We start from the raw sequence: 17,641 nt of genomic DNA, 5'->3' as shown, positions 1-17,641 counted from the left end.
CTCCCTTCCTAGATTGCTTTGCTTTGGAAATCGCGGTGAAAGGTCAGTAGGGAAATTTGCTGTCAGCCTGGAATGGGCCTGAGATGTGTCCAAGGCATGCACCCAGATTTGGCAGTTTGTCCCACTTGTATAAACACGCAGTAGAACAGGGGTTCATAATTCAGAGGTCTGGAGGTCAAGGGTGACTTTTTTTTGGGCTACTGAAGCCACGCTGCACCGAGTAAGACACCTCTGACCTTCACCCTCTGAGGAAGCAGATAATGGAAATCTACACTCCAGGGAAAGGGCAGAGCAGCTCTGGTTGCACTCGTCTGGAGGCACTGAAAGGGGCAGGAGCGAGGCTGCACCCCAAAGGAGTCCTGTAGCACCTCAAGAGCGGGACATCATCGTAGGTCTTACAAGGTGCTCTGGCCTCCCAAGGGTCATGTGCTTTTTTTTTAGGGCTGAATGGGATCCAGGAGAGTCCCTTGAACTTCACTGCATGGCCAGACGTGTAAACCCAGCTGCGTCCTGCTGCAGGCTCGCTGACAGTTTGCCAGCCCCCACGGATCATCTCCACATCCCTCTGCCCAGGCATTCCAGAACTGGACGTGGCCTCCAGATGTGACCTCCCTTGCACCAAACGGCAGGGGCGACAACAACCAGGCGGCCCCTTGTCCGCTCCCGTGGCCAGCCTGGGGTTCTCCATCCTTGCAGGGAGAGCACATTGTTGGCTCGTGTCCGGGTTGGTGCCTGCCACCCTTTCCAGTAAGGCTGTTGTGCCACAGCTCCTAATCTGTGTCCCCATACCCTGCCCTCAATCCAGGGCCCCCTGCCACCAGCACATACTTCAAGTAGGTGTTTAGCCCCAGAGCAGGAACATGTCACACATCCAGAGTTCTCACCCAACTCCTGCAGCCCTCTCTTGCATCACCCCTGCTTTCCTTGCTGGCAGTCCCCACGTGCTCATCAGGTGAGCACAGAGCTTTTTCAGTTGCAGTGGAACCTTCAGCACTGCCCATCATGCTCAAGTTTAATAATCAAGTTTTCTATAAAATTACTGCCAGGGATTCTGTCTTAATTCTTCGTATTTGCCTTTTGGCCTCAGCTCTTTAATTGTAATAATGTCTTAATACTGGTCTACATCTAATAGGTGTTAGAAAGCCTTCAAAGGACATGAGGGGGAAGGGTCTGGAGGGGCCACATGAGGAGCACCTGGGGGCACTGGGTTTGTTCAGCTGGAGCACACCGAGGTCAGACCTCACCGGGGCTGCAGCTCCCATCTCTGCTCCCTGGGACAGGGACAGCACCCAGGGAGCGGCTGGAGCTGGGCCAGGGCAGGCTCAGGCTGAGATCAGGGCAAGGTGCTTCCCCCAGAGGCTGCTGGGCACTGCCCAGGCTCCCCAGGGAATGGGCAAGGCTGCGAGAGGTCCAGGAGCGTTTGGACAGCGCTGCCAGGGATGGCCAGGGTGGGGTTGTTGGGGTGCCTGGGCAGGGCCAGGGGCTGGATCCATGATCCCTGTGGGACCCTTCCAAGCCAGGATATTCTGTGGTTCTATGACTCTGTGACTGCCTTCCTGCCTGCTTCTACACGTAAGAAACTCTGCTGGACTCACCGGCACGCTGAGCTGGCAGTGAGGATCCAGGGAACCACTCAGTGCCATCACCCATTCCCCAGCACCTCTCCCACACAGAACCGCTCGGTGGCCAAAAGGCCAAATATTTGTGAGGTTTGAGAAATCTCCTTTTCACAAAGACACAAGCAAATGGTGGTGACAATGCCCTGCCCAGCCAGGCAGAAGTACAGCCCCACAGGTCCTCTAGGAGACAGCAGAATCTGGAGGGAGGGATCCACAGCAGGGAATAGGGCGAGGTGCCAGCTGGTGTCCTCTGCAGGAGGTGCTGAGGAGGGGACACAACGTCCTGAGGCTTCTTTCCAGGGCAATGGTGTCAAGAAGAGAAAACCTCCCATCGAATGGGAATTCCCAGCTGTGAACTCTTACATGTTGGAGGGTCACTCACACAGTCAATCTTTTATTTTTCTTAAAAGAAAGCCCCAGACTGAACACATGTTCTCCTCCATGACTGCCCCACAACACAAGGGCAGGGGAGACAGGGGCTCCCAGCTCTCTCCAGGAAGTCCAGGTCGCCTCGGAGCTCCCTTTGAAGATGAGCATCACCAACACCTGCCTGTGCCTCAGGCACAACAAGCTCCACAGAGGGGACTTCACGCCACACCTCTGCCAAAGTGTCGGGTTCTGGTGTCCCCCATACTGCAGCGATCCTGTCAGAAGATCTCTGGAACATCTCCTCCCACCCACGCAGCTGGGTAAGGGTAGCAACCCAAATCCTTCCCCCAGCTGCCCACTCTCAGGGCTCTCAGGACGGGAGTTTGTGTTCCCAGGGCAGAGGCATTGCACGCGGTGTCACCACCCCTCAGCACTATCTGCTCTGCGCCCAGCATCCTGCTTTCCTCACACCGAGCCGTGGCTCCTTGCAAAACACCGGCCAGGTGTTGGAGAAAATCCACCAGCACCTTCTGGAAGGTGTCACAGCCTGCTGGGTGGCACCTCCAGCTGGGCAGGGTTTGATACAGCAGAAGCTGTTCAGTAAGGGTGGGTCAGACCCGGCTCTGGAGCGTGCCTGGATCACTGGCAGGGGTGTGTGACACAGGGATTTGTGTGTGACACAGGAGTGTGTGTGTGTATAGGTGTGTGTGTGACACAGGGGTGTGTGACATGGGGGTGTGTGTGTGACACAGGAGTGTGAGTGTGTATAGGTGTGTCCACCATAGGTGTGTGCCCATACAGATGTGTCTGTCCAGATGTGTGTGCCCAGCACAGATGTGTCTGTCTGTGTGTGCCCAGCACAGATGTGTCTGTCCAGGTGTGTGTGCCCATACAGATATGTCTGTCCAGGTGTGTGTGCCCGTACAGATGTGTCTGTCCAGGTGTATGTGCCCAGCACAGATGTGTCTGTCTGTGTGTGCCCAGCACAGATGTGTCTGTCCAGGTGTGTGTGCCCGTACAGATGTGTCTGTCCAGGTGTATGTGCCCAGCACAGATGTGTCTGTCCAGGTGTGCCCATGCAGATGTGTCTGTCCAGGTGTGTGCCCAGCACAGATGTGTCTGTCCAGGTGTGTGTGCCCGTACAGATGTGTCTGTCCAGGTGTATGTGCCCAGCACAGATGTGTCTGTCTGTGTGTGCCCAGCACAGATGTGTCTGTCCAGGTGTGTGTGCCCGTACAGATGTGTCTGTCCAGGTGTATGTGCCCAGCACAGATGTGTCTGTCCAGGTGTGCCCATGCAGATGTGTCTGTCCACGTGTGTGCCCAGCACAGATGTGTCTGTCCAGGTGTGTGTGCCCGTACAGATGTGTCTGTCCAGGTGTATGTGCCCAGCACAGATGTGTCTGTCCAGGTGTGGCCATGCAGATGTGTCTGTCCAGGTGTGTGTGCCCGTACAGATGTGTCTGTCCAGGTGTATGTGCCCAGCACAGATGTGTCTGTCCAGGTGTGGCCATGCAGATGTGTCTGTCCAGGTGTGTGTGCCCGTACAGATGTGTCTGTCCAGGTGTATGTGCCCAGCACAGATGTGTCTGTCCAGGTGTGGCCATGCAGATGTGTCTGTCCAGGTGTGTGTGCCCGTACAGATGTGTCTGTCCAGGTGTATGTGCCCAGCACAGATGTGTCTGTCCAGGTGTGGCCATGCAGATGTGTCTGTCCAGGTGTGTGTGCCCGTACAGATGTGTCTGTCCAGGTGTATGTGCCCAGCACAGATGTGTCTGTCCAGGTGTGGCCATGCAGATGTGTCTGTCCAGGTGTGTGTGCCCGTACAGATGTGTCTGTCCAGGTGTATGTGCCCAGCACAGATGTGTCTGTCCAGGTGTGGCCATGCAGATGTGTCTGTCCAGGTGTGTGTGCCCGTACAGATGTGTCTGTCCAGGTGTATGTGCCCAGCACAGATGTGTCTGTCCAGGTGTGGCCATGCAGATGTGTCTGTCCAGGTGTGTGTGCCCGTACAGATGTGTCTGTCCAGGTGTATGTGCCCAGCACAGATGTGTCTGTCCAGGTGTGGCCATGCAGATGTGTCTGTCCAGGTGTGTGTGCCCGTACAGATGTGTCTGTCCAGGTGTATGTGCCCAGCACAGATGTGTCTGTCCAGGTGTGGCCATGCAGCTGGAACACTCCTGCGCTCCCCGCTGGAGTTTGTGGTGGTGTTCAGAGCTCTGGGGAGCTGCATCCATTCCTCTGCTTCCGGGTCACAGCGCTGACAGATCCATCACAGGGAGCCCTGCTTGCGGTAAAGGGCCGGGCCCAGTGCAGTGGCAAGGTGGTTTGTTGTTTTATCGCTGTATTTGTGCATAGCCAGCCTTGAAATGCAGCCTGCTAGAATTCGAAAGTCAGGCCGGTCTTAATTTCAGTCGTGGAAAACAGAGCGACTTTTCTCACTTGTGTGTTTGTTCCTTTCAAGCTTCTACGAGGAGCTTCTGTCTCACGGCATCCTGAAGCCGCTGACCGCTCCCGTGGAAGGGATGGTGTCGAGAGAAGGCTCCTGCAATTACGTGGCACCCCAGGGCATCTCCTCGGTTGTCAAGTACTATTTAGAACAGTCAGGTAATGCTTTTTGGATGCCTTTGTGTGAAGGGAAGGGTTTCAGTGGTTGTGTTTTTGACGGTGCCTTTGAACGGTCTTTCGGATTTAAATCCCTGATGAGGGTGTTTAAGTTCCTTGTTTGAGGATGTTTAAGTTCCTTTGTTTGTTAACGTATGCCTGGAAGCTGCTGGAATGGTGTCTGTGAGCTCTGTGAACTTCCAAGTCCTGCAGATATAAAAGTCTCTATACAAACAGAACATCTGCTGTGTAACTGGGGGCAGAGGGGTGAGCTGCACCCTATGTTTTGGAGAACGGACGTGAGCCTGCTGGGTGGAGAGTCCTTTGGGAAAGGAGTTTAAACTTTCTGACTGCTGCCTTAGGTGTCGTGGGGCAGAACCACGTGTACAGTTCAGTGACTAATTTAATCCTGCTTTGAAAAATTTGAGCTGTAAGAGTAGTCAGGCTTTGGTCCTTCCATGCAATTGTTTTCATATTTTTTTTAATCAGCTGTTTTTTTAAAGCCTAATCTTGTAAAAAAAATAGCTATGTTCCTGCCCTCTGGCAGTGGGAAGCCATTCCCCCTTGTCCTGTCACCCCATCCCTTGGAAATAACTCTCTCTCTGCCTTTTCCCTGTGGAATTCACTGCCACGTGCATTTAACTGCTGCTTTTTCCACGCAGGTGCAGAGGTGTCCTATGAGCAGCACGTAACTCACCTCTCTCTCCGGGATGGGAGGTGGGAAGTCTCCAGGAAAGCGGGGCCCCCGGAAGAGTTTGATGTGGTTATTCTCACCATGCCGGTCCCACAGATTCTCCAGCTGCAAGGTGACATTGTGAACAGTAAGTTCAGACCTCCACATCGCAGGTATCTAATCCAGAATGGCAGTTGAGCATCTTACGTGGCAAAAAACTCCCTCAACAGTCTGAGCTGCTTAATTATCCCACCAGGACAGGGTGGAAAATGGTGGGAGGTGGGTAATTTCAAGGCCACATGTGTGGTGTGTGACCAGTAGTACCTTGACAGCAAAACCATCTAAATAGATGAGTCAGTTTTGAGTCTGATCTTTAATTTTTTTGCTGACTGCTAAAGCAGGGCTTGTCTTTGTGCAGCTTGAAAGTAGTTACTGGATTGAGCAAGTTTTCTTGAGCATGTCTGTAAAGAGAAGTGTTTTCGTTACAACCTCTGATTTTGACCTTTGCGCCCAAGTAGGTAAATCTTCTCTACGAACAGGACTTCTCTGCTAATTGCTGTTTTGTGAGCCCTCTCATTTCCCCTGTCCCTCTGCCATGGAAAGCAATGGTGGGCCTGGCACATCCTGTCTTTGCTAAGGTGGTCTGGTTAATAGTGAAAGAAATAAAAATAGAAAAATAGAAAATAGAAGAAAAGCAGAGGGAGTGTCTTTTCAGAGCCTTCCCGAGGTTCTGCTAGTCTGCATCTCAAGGCCTTCCCCAGCTGGCACTGATATCTTTGCAGATTGTTTTTCTGGGGGTAATTAAATCCTTTCTTGTCCAGAAAGCAGGCAGGTCCCCTTCAGAAGATGTAATTAAGGTGAACAGTTCATTTCACTTGCTCTGGGGAGAGCTGGAGCGGTCAGATGCTTCCCACGACATCGTCTCTTTTCACCGTCTGTGTAACTGCAGGATCGACTTTTATCTGAGGGAATCCAGCAAGTTTTGTCTTCTCCTCCCCTTCTTCCTGTTTCTCTTCCCTTCTCTTCCTGTTCCCTGTGTGAGACCAGCTTCCAGATGTCCTGCCAGCTGTTAATTCTGGATCTCAGGCTGTGGGAGTGACTCCCCATGCCCTGGAGTTCCTTGGCACGGGAGATATCGGCATCTTTACTCCTGTTTCTTTGGGCTAAGAACTGAGGGGAAGAATAGGTGAGGGGAGTGTTAGGAGGGTGTTTCAGAGCCTGAGCAGGGTGCAGTTTCAGGTCTGTTTTGACTTACAGTGGGTCAGGTACATCACTGGGTGTCTAAATCTCAACCTGATTCTGACTGCACGTCAGAGAGCCGAGTTCTGCTGGCAGGGAAGGTGGCTTTTCCTGGACCCACCTCACTTGGGATTTAAGATGGGATTTCGTGACAGCTGCTGAGAGGAATAGGTGTTCTCTCCCCTCCACACTGACACTTTCTTGTCATTTGTATGCTCTGGTCTCCCAAATCCGGGGCAAAATCTGGCGGTTCTAACAGGAACCGTATTTGTGCGTTCCTGGTAGCGATTCCAGCTGCTCCTGGAAGGGGAGGTTCCTGCTGCCTGTTGGAAACTTCCCCCCAGCTGTAACTGCGGGCAAGAGGGCTCCTGTTGCTGCTGTGGGATGGAGCAGGACATGTGCAGAGCTGGAGGAAGGAGGGGGCTTCCTCCTGTGTGGCCAGCGAGGGTCACGTGTGGCCACTCGGCCGTGGCGGGCAAGTGGCTGAAAGGGCAGAGTTTGGGAATACAGCTGCCTTCCCTGCTGGCCCTTACTGTGTAGAAGAAGGACTCTGGAGCTAAATGAGAGATGTGCCTGGGCAGGGCTTATCTCAGTCGCTGTTGTGGTTTGGGATGAGGAGAGTTGAAGGAGCCAGTTTTGGCTGTTCTGCACAGCTCTGCTTTTCAGCCTTCGCTGCTTTGGTGTAACATCCCTGCTCTGGCAGCTGCTTCGCCAGGGGCATGGATGGGTTTGAACCTCCCCCACATCCCCCATGGTCTCCCTTCCCTTGCCCCATCTGGGGGTGCTCTCTGGGGTGCCTTTTGGGGGTCGGTTTTGCCAGGGGTTGAAGTGCTGGCTGGGGGCCTCTTGAACCACTGAGGTGTACCTGGGTCTCCCAGCTCACAGCCAGGTGAAGTTTGAAATGGGTTTTGCTGAGGTGTTGCTAGCATTAATGTATGGATAAAGGCTGTGAGGGAGAAGGAGTGAAGGAGCAGCTGGGCAGGGTAAGGGGTGCTTTGATCCGTCCGTGGGGGTTGGAATTAGCCTTTGACGTTGGTGGGTAAAAGAGCCTGAGCTGGAGAGTTCAAGTGACTTGCCAGAGGTGGGAGTTCACCCCTCCAGGAATTCACCATTTTCCTGTTTGAGGGAGGGGGTCTTCTGCCTCCCACGTGTTTTTGAAAACAATTTTCACTTATTTGCACGATATTTGGAAACTTAAGATTTTGAAATAACCTCTCAAATTTCACATCCAGTGGCAAAGTTGCTGTTTTAATACTTTAACTCGGCAGACTAAACTAGACTGGATGGTTTTTGTGTCCTTTAACCTCTCAGATGAGCCTGAACATGATGTCATTGTGAAGCCAAGTGCATTTAGGAGAAGACAGAATTAAGTGGCCTTTGGCAACCTAAAATTACCATTTTATATGGGCTGTGTGGGAAATGAATGTTGCAGATTTGCTTCTCTCGTGAGTGAAAAGCCAAGTCTGCGATTAATGGAGAAGTTAGTGTGTGAACACACTCAATTTTTAAAAATATATATGAAACAAATAATGTAATAAATAGTGTGTTTATATACATATATATATTTTTTTTTAAATCACCTTAATTTTCAACCTTTATTCATTCTTTCTACAGTTATCACCCCTAAATAGATGCAGCAGTTGCATATTTAGCAGCAGCAGAGCCAGAAGTACTTCCAGCATGACTTCTAGTAGCTGCTGGATAAAGGGTTAACTCCTTGCAACATGTTTGGAACAACAATAGGTGGCAGCAATCAAATGATGTTTAGGACATTCAGCTTGCACAGCTAAATTAAATTTACTGCACTGATTTGAGCTTTGCATATTCTGGTAGTAAATATTGGGGTAATGCAGGAGATAAAAGGGAAATGAATAAACGTTTCTGAGGTTTGTAACATCAGTTCAAGGAAAGGAATACATTTACTTAGAAGTAGGATCTTTGCAAATGAAAGGACAAGATTTTGTAAATGTTCATCATCCAGTAGTATTTCCGAGGTGCTGGACTGTTACATTGGCTGCTGATGTTAGAAGAATCCCGGATTTATATCCCAGATTCCGTATGATCACCAAGCACTGTGGTTCTTTCTGTGCTTTTTCAGATCAGCTGGACAAGCCTTCCTGTTACTTCTGTTGTTTAGCTCGAGGCTTTTGGCAACACGGCAGTCTGAGGTCGCGACGATTTGCCGTAGTTTTTTTATTTGTGTGCTCAGAACGTTTTCATTATGTCTCTTCCCCTGGCATTTCAAATTACACTTCTGCACGTTTAAGCTGCTAATAAAAGAGGATGGCTTGGCTTTTGCTTTGAGCCTGACCTATTTTTTTTTTTTTTCCCCATCTGTGTGAATGTCCCACATGTTTTAAATAATACAAGCTGATGAGAAGATACAAGTGAAACAGGGCTGTATTTGCGTGGGAAGGCTTTATGATGTGAGTTAGGAAAGCACAACTCTGATAATTTTTCACGAGTCACAAGTCCTTGCTGAGTGGATGTGTTTATTTTTGGATAGCACGATGATAAATTTGGAATTCTGTGGTTCCAGTTCCAAGCAATCTGAGCAGGGCTTATCCAGCTTGGAGCTCTCATTACCTAACAGATCTGAAATGTCCAGTGTAAACATGTACACTGATTTGTTAGTCGCTTATCAGGGAGCTGAGGCCACAATGTGGGAATATTTGGGCTTTCTGGAAACACAAGGAGTTCCTGGCCATGGTCCTTTTCAAACCTGTCACCCATCTGCCCTGGGAGCACCCCAGTTCTGCCTGAGGCTGTGGCAGGGGAAGGGTCTGTGGTGAATTCGGGTGATCCCTGGGATGGGAGTGTCAGAGGCGGTGGCTGTGTTCCCAGGGCTGCAGCAGGAACAGGGAGCATCCCTCTGCAGGAAACCCTCCTGCCCTGCCAGGCTCTGTTTGCAGGATTTGGCCCCCCTGAGCTTTTGGTTTGAAGCCGTTCCCTTGTCCTGTCCCTCCAGCCCTTGTAAAGAGTCTCTCTCCATGTTTCCTGTAGCTCCTTCAGGCCCTGGAAGGACACAGTGAGGTCACCCCCGAGCTTCTCCTCTCCAGGCTGAACAATCCCAGCTCTCCCAGCCTTTCCTCCCAGCAGAGCTGCTCCATCCCTCGGATCATGGCCGTGGCCTTCCTTTGGGAGGTTGCTTTTCTCTTGGTCGAGGATTTGGATTTGCTCCTGGAATGGTCTGACAGGCGTGAGGGAGGCAGGGAGGAGAAGGTGGGACTGCACATCTGGGGAGCAGGGGAGTGTCTGAGGAGGAGCAGCTGCCACCAAAACCTCTCTGTCAGCCTTCAAAGCAGGTAGAGCCCCTCCGTGTTCACTGCCTGCTGCAGCTCGGGTATAGCCTCTCTGAGGGAGTACTGCTAAAAATAAAGGCTGCTGGGGCTGGAATTGCACATCAGGAGGAAAAAAATCAAAGTAGGCCGTGTGTGTTCTTAAGCGTGTGTTTGACTTAGTCTGTTTTTAGGTGGTTTTTTAATATCTAGAGTGCTTATAATGGGCTTATTCTGCAGTTACTGAGCATGTTGGAAGCCTATCAAACACACTGATCCCAGAGCCCCTCTCCATCTGGGACGTGTGGGGATTAACCCCCGTATGCGTGAGCACGAGAGGCCTGAAAAGGAGAGTGAAGTAGAATCTGTATTAGATAAAGGGCTACTTTGCATTTTGGTGTTGTCAGCCGGGGCTGCCTGCCTTGGGTGGAGAGCTGGAACTCTGATTTGACAGATCGCAGGGTAAAACAGAAGGAAAAAAGCCAGGTGCAATGCTGGAAGAGCAAAATATGCAGCTTCTTGTCTTCAGGCTGGGTTCCCACTCCAGGGGAGCCCATCCTTTGGCCAGACCAGCGTGCCAGCTCCTAAAAGGAAACTCTGCAGAGAGGGTGAGTCCCACTCTGCCACAGCATCACCTCTTGGTGCCTGGAAATGCTGCCAAAGCATTTCTTCCGGCAGCCCCTTGCTCCTGGTCCTGCCCCGCCTCCAGCTGCAGCAGCACCCCTGTCTGGGGGACCACAGACACACGGTCCCCCCCGCCCTTTCCCCCCCAAAAAAGGGTGGAGGAGTTATTTTTAGCAGGCTCAGTGGTGTGATCCTCAGTTCACCATGTGGCCCACAGACTTGCTGGCACATTCTGCTCTTCCAGCAAGGGTAGGGGAGCAGCTCAGGGGCCGGGCGAGTGGCTGAGCCCTCTGCATGCTCGTGATTTTGCGGTCGGAGTCCTAAGCTTGGGTTTCCTGTGCGGTCCCAGGAGGGATTCCAGAGCACCTGCACGTTAAACTGGCAGCAGGTGGTGCTGATTGAGCTGAGCTGGCTTGAAAAAAAAGTTACTTCTGACATGTAAGGCAGCGCTGCTTTTGTGTGCTGATGCTTTTTAAGTCTGCCTGACGTGGCTGTTTGCAATTCCTTGAAGCTGGACCTGCTTCTCTCCCTGGTTTGGCACGGTCCTTCAGCACTGGGCACTTGGTCACAGACCTTTGTCGAGCTCTTTTGTGTCATTCCAGTCCCCAAAATAGAGAATGGGACCACAGACATGTTGGATCAGCTGAACACGAGCCCGTGTGCACAGACTGGGGTTTTTTTTCTAGATACTAAAGGTGATGGTATTTGAACACAGGACGTACTTGGAACAGAACAAATAAATGCTCTGAAGTTTGTTTATCCCAACAATAAACAGATACCTCTCAGTGTTTCCCAGTCTTTGGTTCTCTCCAGGGATTATGTTTAGATGGAGAAATCTTTCCAAAGCTGCTCTTTGCCATGAGCCTAAAAGGAAGGGGGGAAAAAAAAAAAGTTCCTTGCCAAAAAATGAGACCAAACTGAGCAATTCTGAAACTTCTTTATTTGTGTCTTGTGGGACATGTGTTTTAGGAGCTGGTGGTTTCTGTGTTGTAGGAAGCTGGGATGTGCTATAAGATCTTATTCTTCAGGAAGTCCAGTTAGGGCATTTTTACCAGCCTTGAATTTTCAGATCCTGAATGTGAAGTGGTTTTGATGGTTGGTTTTGGGAAACAGCGATAATGTTATGTGTCACCTCTCCCTTTGAGTAAAATCCCTTTTTGGTTTGTTCGTTTGTTTGGAGTTTTTCACTTGGGTTTTTTTTGAAAAACATGTTTGGGAAAGCTCTCCCTCCTTTCCCGTTACCAAACCTTCTGGGCACACTTGAGAGAGAGAAATGTGCAAAGGTGACCACAGGCTGATTGGGATTTTATAGCCTTCTTTTTGATGTGAAATCTGCCGCTCAAACTATGGCTTTTATAGAGCTGAAAACCTTTGAAAAGTCTGGTGCAGGTTTGCAGGCAGTCTTTACATTTAATTGCTTGCTTTGGGATTTATTTATTTTTTAGTGCCGCAGTCAAATAGGCAGACACAAGTCTTCACTGGACAGCGCTTTTTAGATGTGTTCTCATAGCTTAGGCTGTGCCTCTGGACTGGATGGGGCTTTGTGGATTTCTAGAGGATTATTTTAATGGTTGCTGGCCACTCCCATCACTGTAATTGAGAGCATTCTTTACAAAGATTATCTTTACCTCCCACGGACACATCTGTGAACGTCTCAGTTATTTTTGCAGTCCACATCTGGATTAGAGCAGGGAGAAAAAAATATTAATTTTAAACCTAATGAGGTTTTGGCCCCATTGAGTCAAACCTAAATTTTGCATGGAGCCTGCTGTCAACTTTCCACACTTGGCATCATAACTTCCAAGAGTGTTGGTATGCTGTTGTATTTAAAAAAGCCTCAGGAATAACTTACCCTCAGACACCTTTTGTAGAAACCAAGTTCTGTTCCTTTTCCTGAGCCATCAGGCAAGGTGTAATAGATGGGTTGGGATTTACCTGGGCTGCCTTGGAATTTATTACTGACTGCCTTGCTCTTCCTTAGGGTTTGAATACCCTGCTCTACCCACCTTGTCAGAGATACTCAAAAGCACTCTAACTGTTCTTTAGAAAAGGGAGAGCCTTGATTAACTCTGTTTGGGGACTGGTGCAGTTTAGGAAGTGGAACAGGCTGGGTGAGAAATGAAGGTGGGATTGGTCACCTTTATTGACTTAGCTGATGCAGCACCTCATGTTACAGCGATGGACTCAGCTGCTACAAGTTATTTAAAGTGTAAGGAACCTACTGCCTTGTTGAAATGGATTAAAGCTATCTCTTCACTTGATTTATTGGAAAGAACAAGGGACATGCAAATAAGGCTTTCCAGAGTCAGTCCTGGTGCACCAGTAGCCTCTGATTCTACTCCCAAAGTCATCCTTTAAGAATACAGCTCTGCCAGGATGTGGCTGAGTGGTGCAGCTCTGCAAAGGCACAGAGGATAAGTGTACACCTCTCCATAAAGAGGGATTTATTGCTCTCTTCCAATTGGATTTATACTTTAGGGAGAACGGGGTGGATGCCTATGGAAATCTGGGGAAGTAAATTTTATTCAGTGAACTGTGTACAGGCAGCAAGTGGTTTAAGTGCTGTAAAGTGACTGCAGAAGGAGAAGGTGGTGTTTGAGTGTGTAAAGCACAAAAGAAATGGATTTGCTGTCTGTTGCCACGTCCACTTCTCTCTGGCACAGCAGGAGGTGTGTTTAGGAACACTGATGAGAAACCCTTTCATCTATTCTGATTTAAGCCACGCTGGTTGCAAAGCCAGCATTCACATTTTCTAATGGATATTACGCTCAAAACCAACTTAAGAGCAGGAGAAAAATGTTAACTTTGAAATGACCACTTGTCTTCAAGTGGCTGAACTATAGCTAGGATTTGTGCCCAACTCCATGGAAAAGATGGGACACTTTCCCTAAGACAGAATTTAGCAAAAGCTTAATTTTCTAGTCTGAAGAAAATGCCACATAGTCCTTACTGAAACAAGGAAATTTGCCTCAAATTTGGGGTGTACGTGTAGAGAATCATAGAATGGTTTGAGAGGGACCCTAAAGGTGATCTTGTTCCACCCCCTGCCATGGGCAGGGACACCTTCCACTGTCCCAGGCTGCTCCAAGCCCCAGTGTCCAGCCTGGCCTTGGGCACTCATTGTAATAATTAAATACTGACATTCCTTCTGTCCAAGATGCTGGCCCTTTGCAGATGTTTCAGAAGGCATCACATAGTAAATGATACCTTTAGATGTCAGTGTAAGTCTGTTTGCCTCGTGCTCATGCTGCAGGATCCTGGCCCCGTTAGCATCTGCACCCTTGGAAAGAGGTGAACTAATAAATGACCTGTCTGTGTCAGAGTGCTGCCAGGGAGGCATTCTGGTCTCAGTTTGTGTGCTGCTTAACATACTGGGAGGGGTCATGGTTGTGGCAGGCTTTTCAAACTTCACTCCTCCAAGTTTTTGCCCCTTGGTTCAGAATGCTGGGTGGTGTCCCCAGCTCTCCCCTGTCTGCTGGTGACAGTCACGACGCCGTGTTTGCCGCTTCAGGCACTGAAACGCCAGCAGGTATTTGGAAAATAAATGTAACACATTGGCTCTTTTTTTTTTAAAACCCTTAGGAGGTGGTAAAATGCCTCAGCAATCCCACGGGGAAGGGGTCTGACAGTTCCTTGTGAGTAGCTTGAGGCTTGTTTGGGAAAAGGCTTTTGTGTCTCGGAGGTGCTCAAAAACACGGGGTAGTTTTGGAACCAGTCTAAGGGGGATTTTCAGGTGGTTTGCTGGTCTGAGCTGGGGTTTACATCAATACTAATTTTAAGGGGTTTGGCTTTGTGTTTTTTGAGCCTGCGTAAGTCTTCTGGCAGTGGAACTGTGCTGCTGATCTGTGTGTGTTTATAGGCAGTGAGAGACATTCTTACTTGGCTTATTTTAAATTAGCATTTGTTCTTTTCTGTTTCTTTTTTGTCATGTTGCCTTCAGCCATACGTCTTATCTCCCCACTTTCTGGTTTTTTTTGGTGTGTTATCTCTTGTATTTTACTGTAAAGTCAAATGTCAAGGTATTAGAAATTAATAACAGTTTGTGGGGGTTTAAGGTTCAATTTTAAGTGAGTACCTGCGTGGGGTTCTTTTCTTAATGGGATTTGCAAGGCAGGTAAGTCTGGACCGTGTTTTATTACATCAGTATTCCTTCTTTGTATTTTTTTTCTTCCTCCTTGTCACATTTAGCTGTTAGAGCCAAGAGCCACCATCAATAAAGGCATTAAGGATTTTCCAAGAAACAGTTCCTTGTAGCAGGAGGAGGGGAGAGTTTGGCTTTAGAATACAGCATTTGGTATGATGTACTAATATCAAGGATTTTTTCTTCCATCTGGTATTTTTTTTTCAGCCTCTGGTAGGTTGCAGCTGATCTGTCAGTAACTTTCAAGGAATCCTATTCTTATTTTCCCCCTCCACTGTGTCACATTTTGAGCAGTAGGATTTGTTTGCCGTGGCTTCCCTTCTTACAAGTGGAGACTGGAGAACCAGGGTTTTTAAGTTGTGCACTGGACTGTGTGTCTCATTTATGGAAGTTGCCAAAATGACAGCAGAGGAGGGGCCATTGGCAATCAGGTACAGCCTGTTTAGTTTATCTGTGCTTCCAGAGCGCGTGCTCTGCGTGCTTGGCGGCGTGTCTCAGTGCTTTGGAAAGGAGAGACAGGACAGAAAGTGAAAGAACATGTGATAAAACAAAAGAAACAAACCAGACAAGACACCCAGAACATGTGATCCAGTCGGAGCCACGTGAAACTGATTGTGGGCGAAGCATTACAAGTGTACACAGCTTGAATTTTATTTTATTATTTTAGCCATTGCTGCTAGTGATTATGTTTTAGGCAGATCTGAATACCAGGCAAGGAAGGTGCTTGAAAAACAAGCAAAAAATCCCTGTTACTAATGGAAATTTAGTCATTTAACAACGTGGAGCTGTCAGAACGCTGCAGTGGGACTGTGGTTTGCACGACAGTGCAGCTTCAGCTTGGAGGGAAGTTCACCTTCCCTTTATCAGTGTCTCAGCCTGGGAGTCAGTGCTGACCACAGAGATAAACCCTGAGGAAGGTTTGATGAGGACTCCTGAATAACCTGCCCCTTCAGACGTGCTGCCTTGCTTTCCCAATATTCGTTTTTCCATCATTACACAGCTGCAGCATTGGGAAGTGTTGCTTTTGGGTTTGCCCTTTTTCTTGGGAGCAACCTGAATAACAGGTGAGATACCAAAGGAGAGGAGAAAAAAAGGTAACACATAGTGGGCTTTGTTTGTGTCCAAAATGTCTGGTGCAGGCCGAGGGAGGAAAACTGCTCGTGGGAGAGATCACTGCATAACCCAGAACTGGAAATTAAGCATTAGACAGAGCAAAGCTGTGGCACTTCCCCTTTGGTGTGTGTTTGATCGCCAAAAGAAGCCCTGCTACGAGGGAGAAATGAGGTGGTTTATCTTTGCTCCCCACGTTCCTGTGTCAGCCTCCCTCTGTCACCGAGGCACGCATTTCGACAGAAAAGAAGGAAGGAAAAAGAAGAACATGGGTTCAGTTATGGCCACGGCATGTCACAGGCATGTTTTGCAAAATGTGACAAAGAATTACATTAAATTGTGTTGGGTTTCATAGCTGACAGCCACACGGGGCATTGCTAAAGTTTTAGCTGGGAGGGCAAACTATAGAACTGTCTGACCAGCTCTAGAAGAAATCTATTATTAAGTTATTTTTGCTAGAACGGTGGATTAGTGAATTGTTTTGGCTTGTTTTGTTTCCTCCCCATCATCATGAGGTATCTGCTCTGAAAATCATGGAAGTATCGGGCACTAAAACATCACAGGTACCAGCTGACACCAATTCACAACTGTTTCAAGGGAGAAAACAAGAGAGGAAACCAAATCATAGAATTCTTCAAGTGAAGGGTCCTGTACATTGACCCTGCAGAGTGAATAAAGAAATGACCGTGTCTTTTATCAGTTTCTCATCAAACCTTTCTATAAATGTGTTTGCATTCCGAGCCGAGCAGGCAGCAAAAGGGGAGAGAGCTGAAACTTTTCCTTCCAGAGCATATGGTTTTATTTAGAGTGTGTTTCACAACCGTGACGTACAGAGACAGCGTTTACTTGTGCTCCACACTCCCACTCACCCACGCCACAAGGAAAGCTGCGCTCGGGCTTCTAATAAAAACAGAAAGAGTGCATGGAAGGAGGTGGAGATTTCTTCTGTCAAGCTGGGGATAAACATGACTTCACCAAACCAAGGAAAATTAACTTTTGTGTGGTAGGAGAAACCATACGCTTCTTGAGCATGCTGCTTTGCATGGTAGCAGGTGATTTCTGGGTGTAGAACAGTGCTGTATTGTCATCAGAAAATTCACTGATGATGGCATGGGAATGCTTGGAGAAACTAGTCCAGACATAGATATTGCAATGTGTGCGTGGACTGAAAAATCTGTCCTTGGATGAAGTTACTGCTGGCATGTTTTTTCTGCCACGTGATGTTTAACTTCAAGGTGCTGATAAGCCCCAGCCTCTGGGTCTGATCACATCCACGTGCTGCATCTCTTGGTGCTGCTAAAACATCTTTTTTTAAGATTGATGGTTTAAAAGTTGTTTGTTCGTGTTCCCCTTTCAGCCTCCTTCAACATTTATGCATGTGACTGAACTGATATAAGAAGGGAAGTACAAGTACTTCAAATATAGATGTTGGTCTTAAACCTGGTGACTTTTATGTGGTGACAGTTTCACAGTGTTGGATCGTGGTGGAGGCACCGGCTTTGTCATGTACCTGTGTCCTTCCCAGAGTGTTCCAGTTTATAAATCCAGGTGTTTTCAGATTTATTCGGTGCAGGTGCAAAAGTGAATTCTCTCAGCTACCACTGTCTCATACTCACCTTTTTTTCTGCAAATTTTTTTTTTTTTTTTTTTCCATTGAGTGCAGGAAAACCAGAGTCTTACCCTGGCCTCTTCAGCTCGTGTAGGACAGGGTGGTGATTTGCAGTCTCTCTAAAGCCAGGGAAATTCCCCATGGAAGCAAATGGAGCTCCGGTCACATTCCAGACAGTGGATTTTTGCCACTTCCTGTGCAATATGGACTCTATTTCTCCATGAAGACAAAAGCCTTTGTTCTGCTGAGTCACACTCCAGAACAATAGACAGCTACAGAAGAGTTGATACGCTCTGTTTCTAGTTCCAGTTTTGACTTTGAAGTTCTCCCCTGTAGTCGCTTCTCTTTTTTTTTTTTTTTTTTTTTTGGTTTTTGT

The 17,641-nt window shown here is 48.5% G+C and overlaps 1 protein-coding gene across 2 annotated transcripts in view; it reads left to right on the top strand.

Annotated features, from left to right (window-relative positions):
• The first annotated feature begins 4,165 nt into the window (after nucleotides 1-4,165).
• Nucleotides 4,166-17,641, top strand: part of RNLS (renalase, FAD dependent amine oxidase) — a 52,942-nt gene continuing 39,466 nt past the window's right edge. The window contains exons 1-3 of one of the 2 annotated variants that reach the window (XM_017733778.1): nucleotides 4,166-4,310; nucleotides 4,452-4,594; nucleotides 5,254-5,412. In XM_017733778.1, coding sequence (XP_017589267.1) covers nucleotides 4,513-4,594; nucleotides 5,254-5,412 — 241 coding nt within the window. In that variant the 5' untranslated portion in view covers nucleotides 4,166-4,310; nucleotides 4,452-4,512. The remainder of the gene's footprint in view (nucleotides 4,311-4,451; nucleotides 4,595-5,253; nucleotides 5,413-17,641) is intronic. The other variant, XM_017733779.1, reaches the window with a different exon arrangement.

This window comes from Corvus brachyrhynchos, unplaced genomic scaffold (genome assembly GCF_000691975.1).
Source record: "Corvus brachyrhynchos isolate BGI_N302 unplaced genomic scaffold, ASM69197v1 scaffold334, whole genome shotgun sequence".
Classification (NCBI taxonomy): Eukaryota; Metazoa; Chordata; class Aves; order Passeriformes; family Corvidae; genus Corvus; species Corvus brachyrhynchos.
Note: the sequence above shows the minus strand (reverse complement) of the source record. Positions and strands in the feature narration are given on the sequence as shown.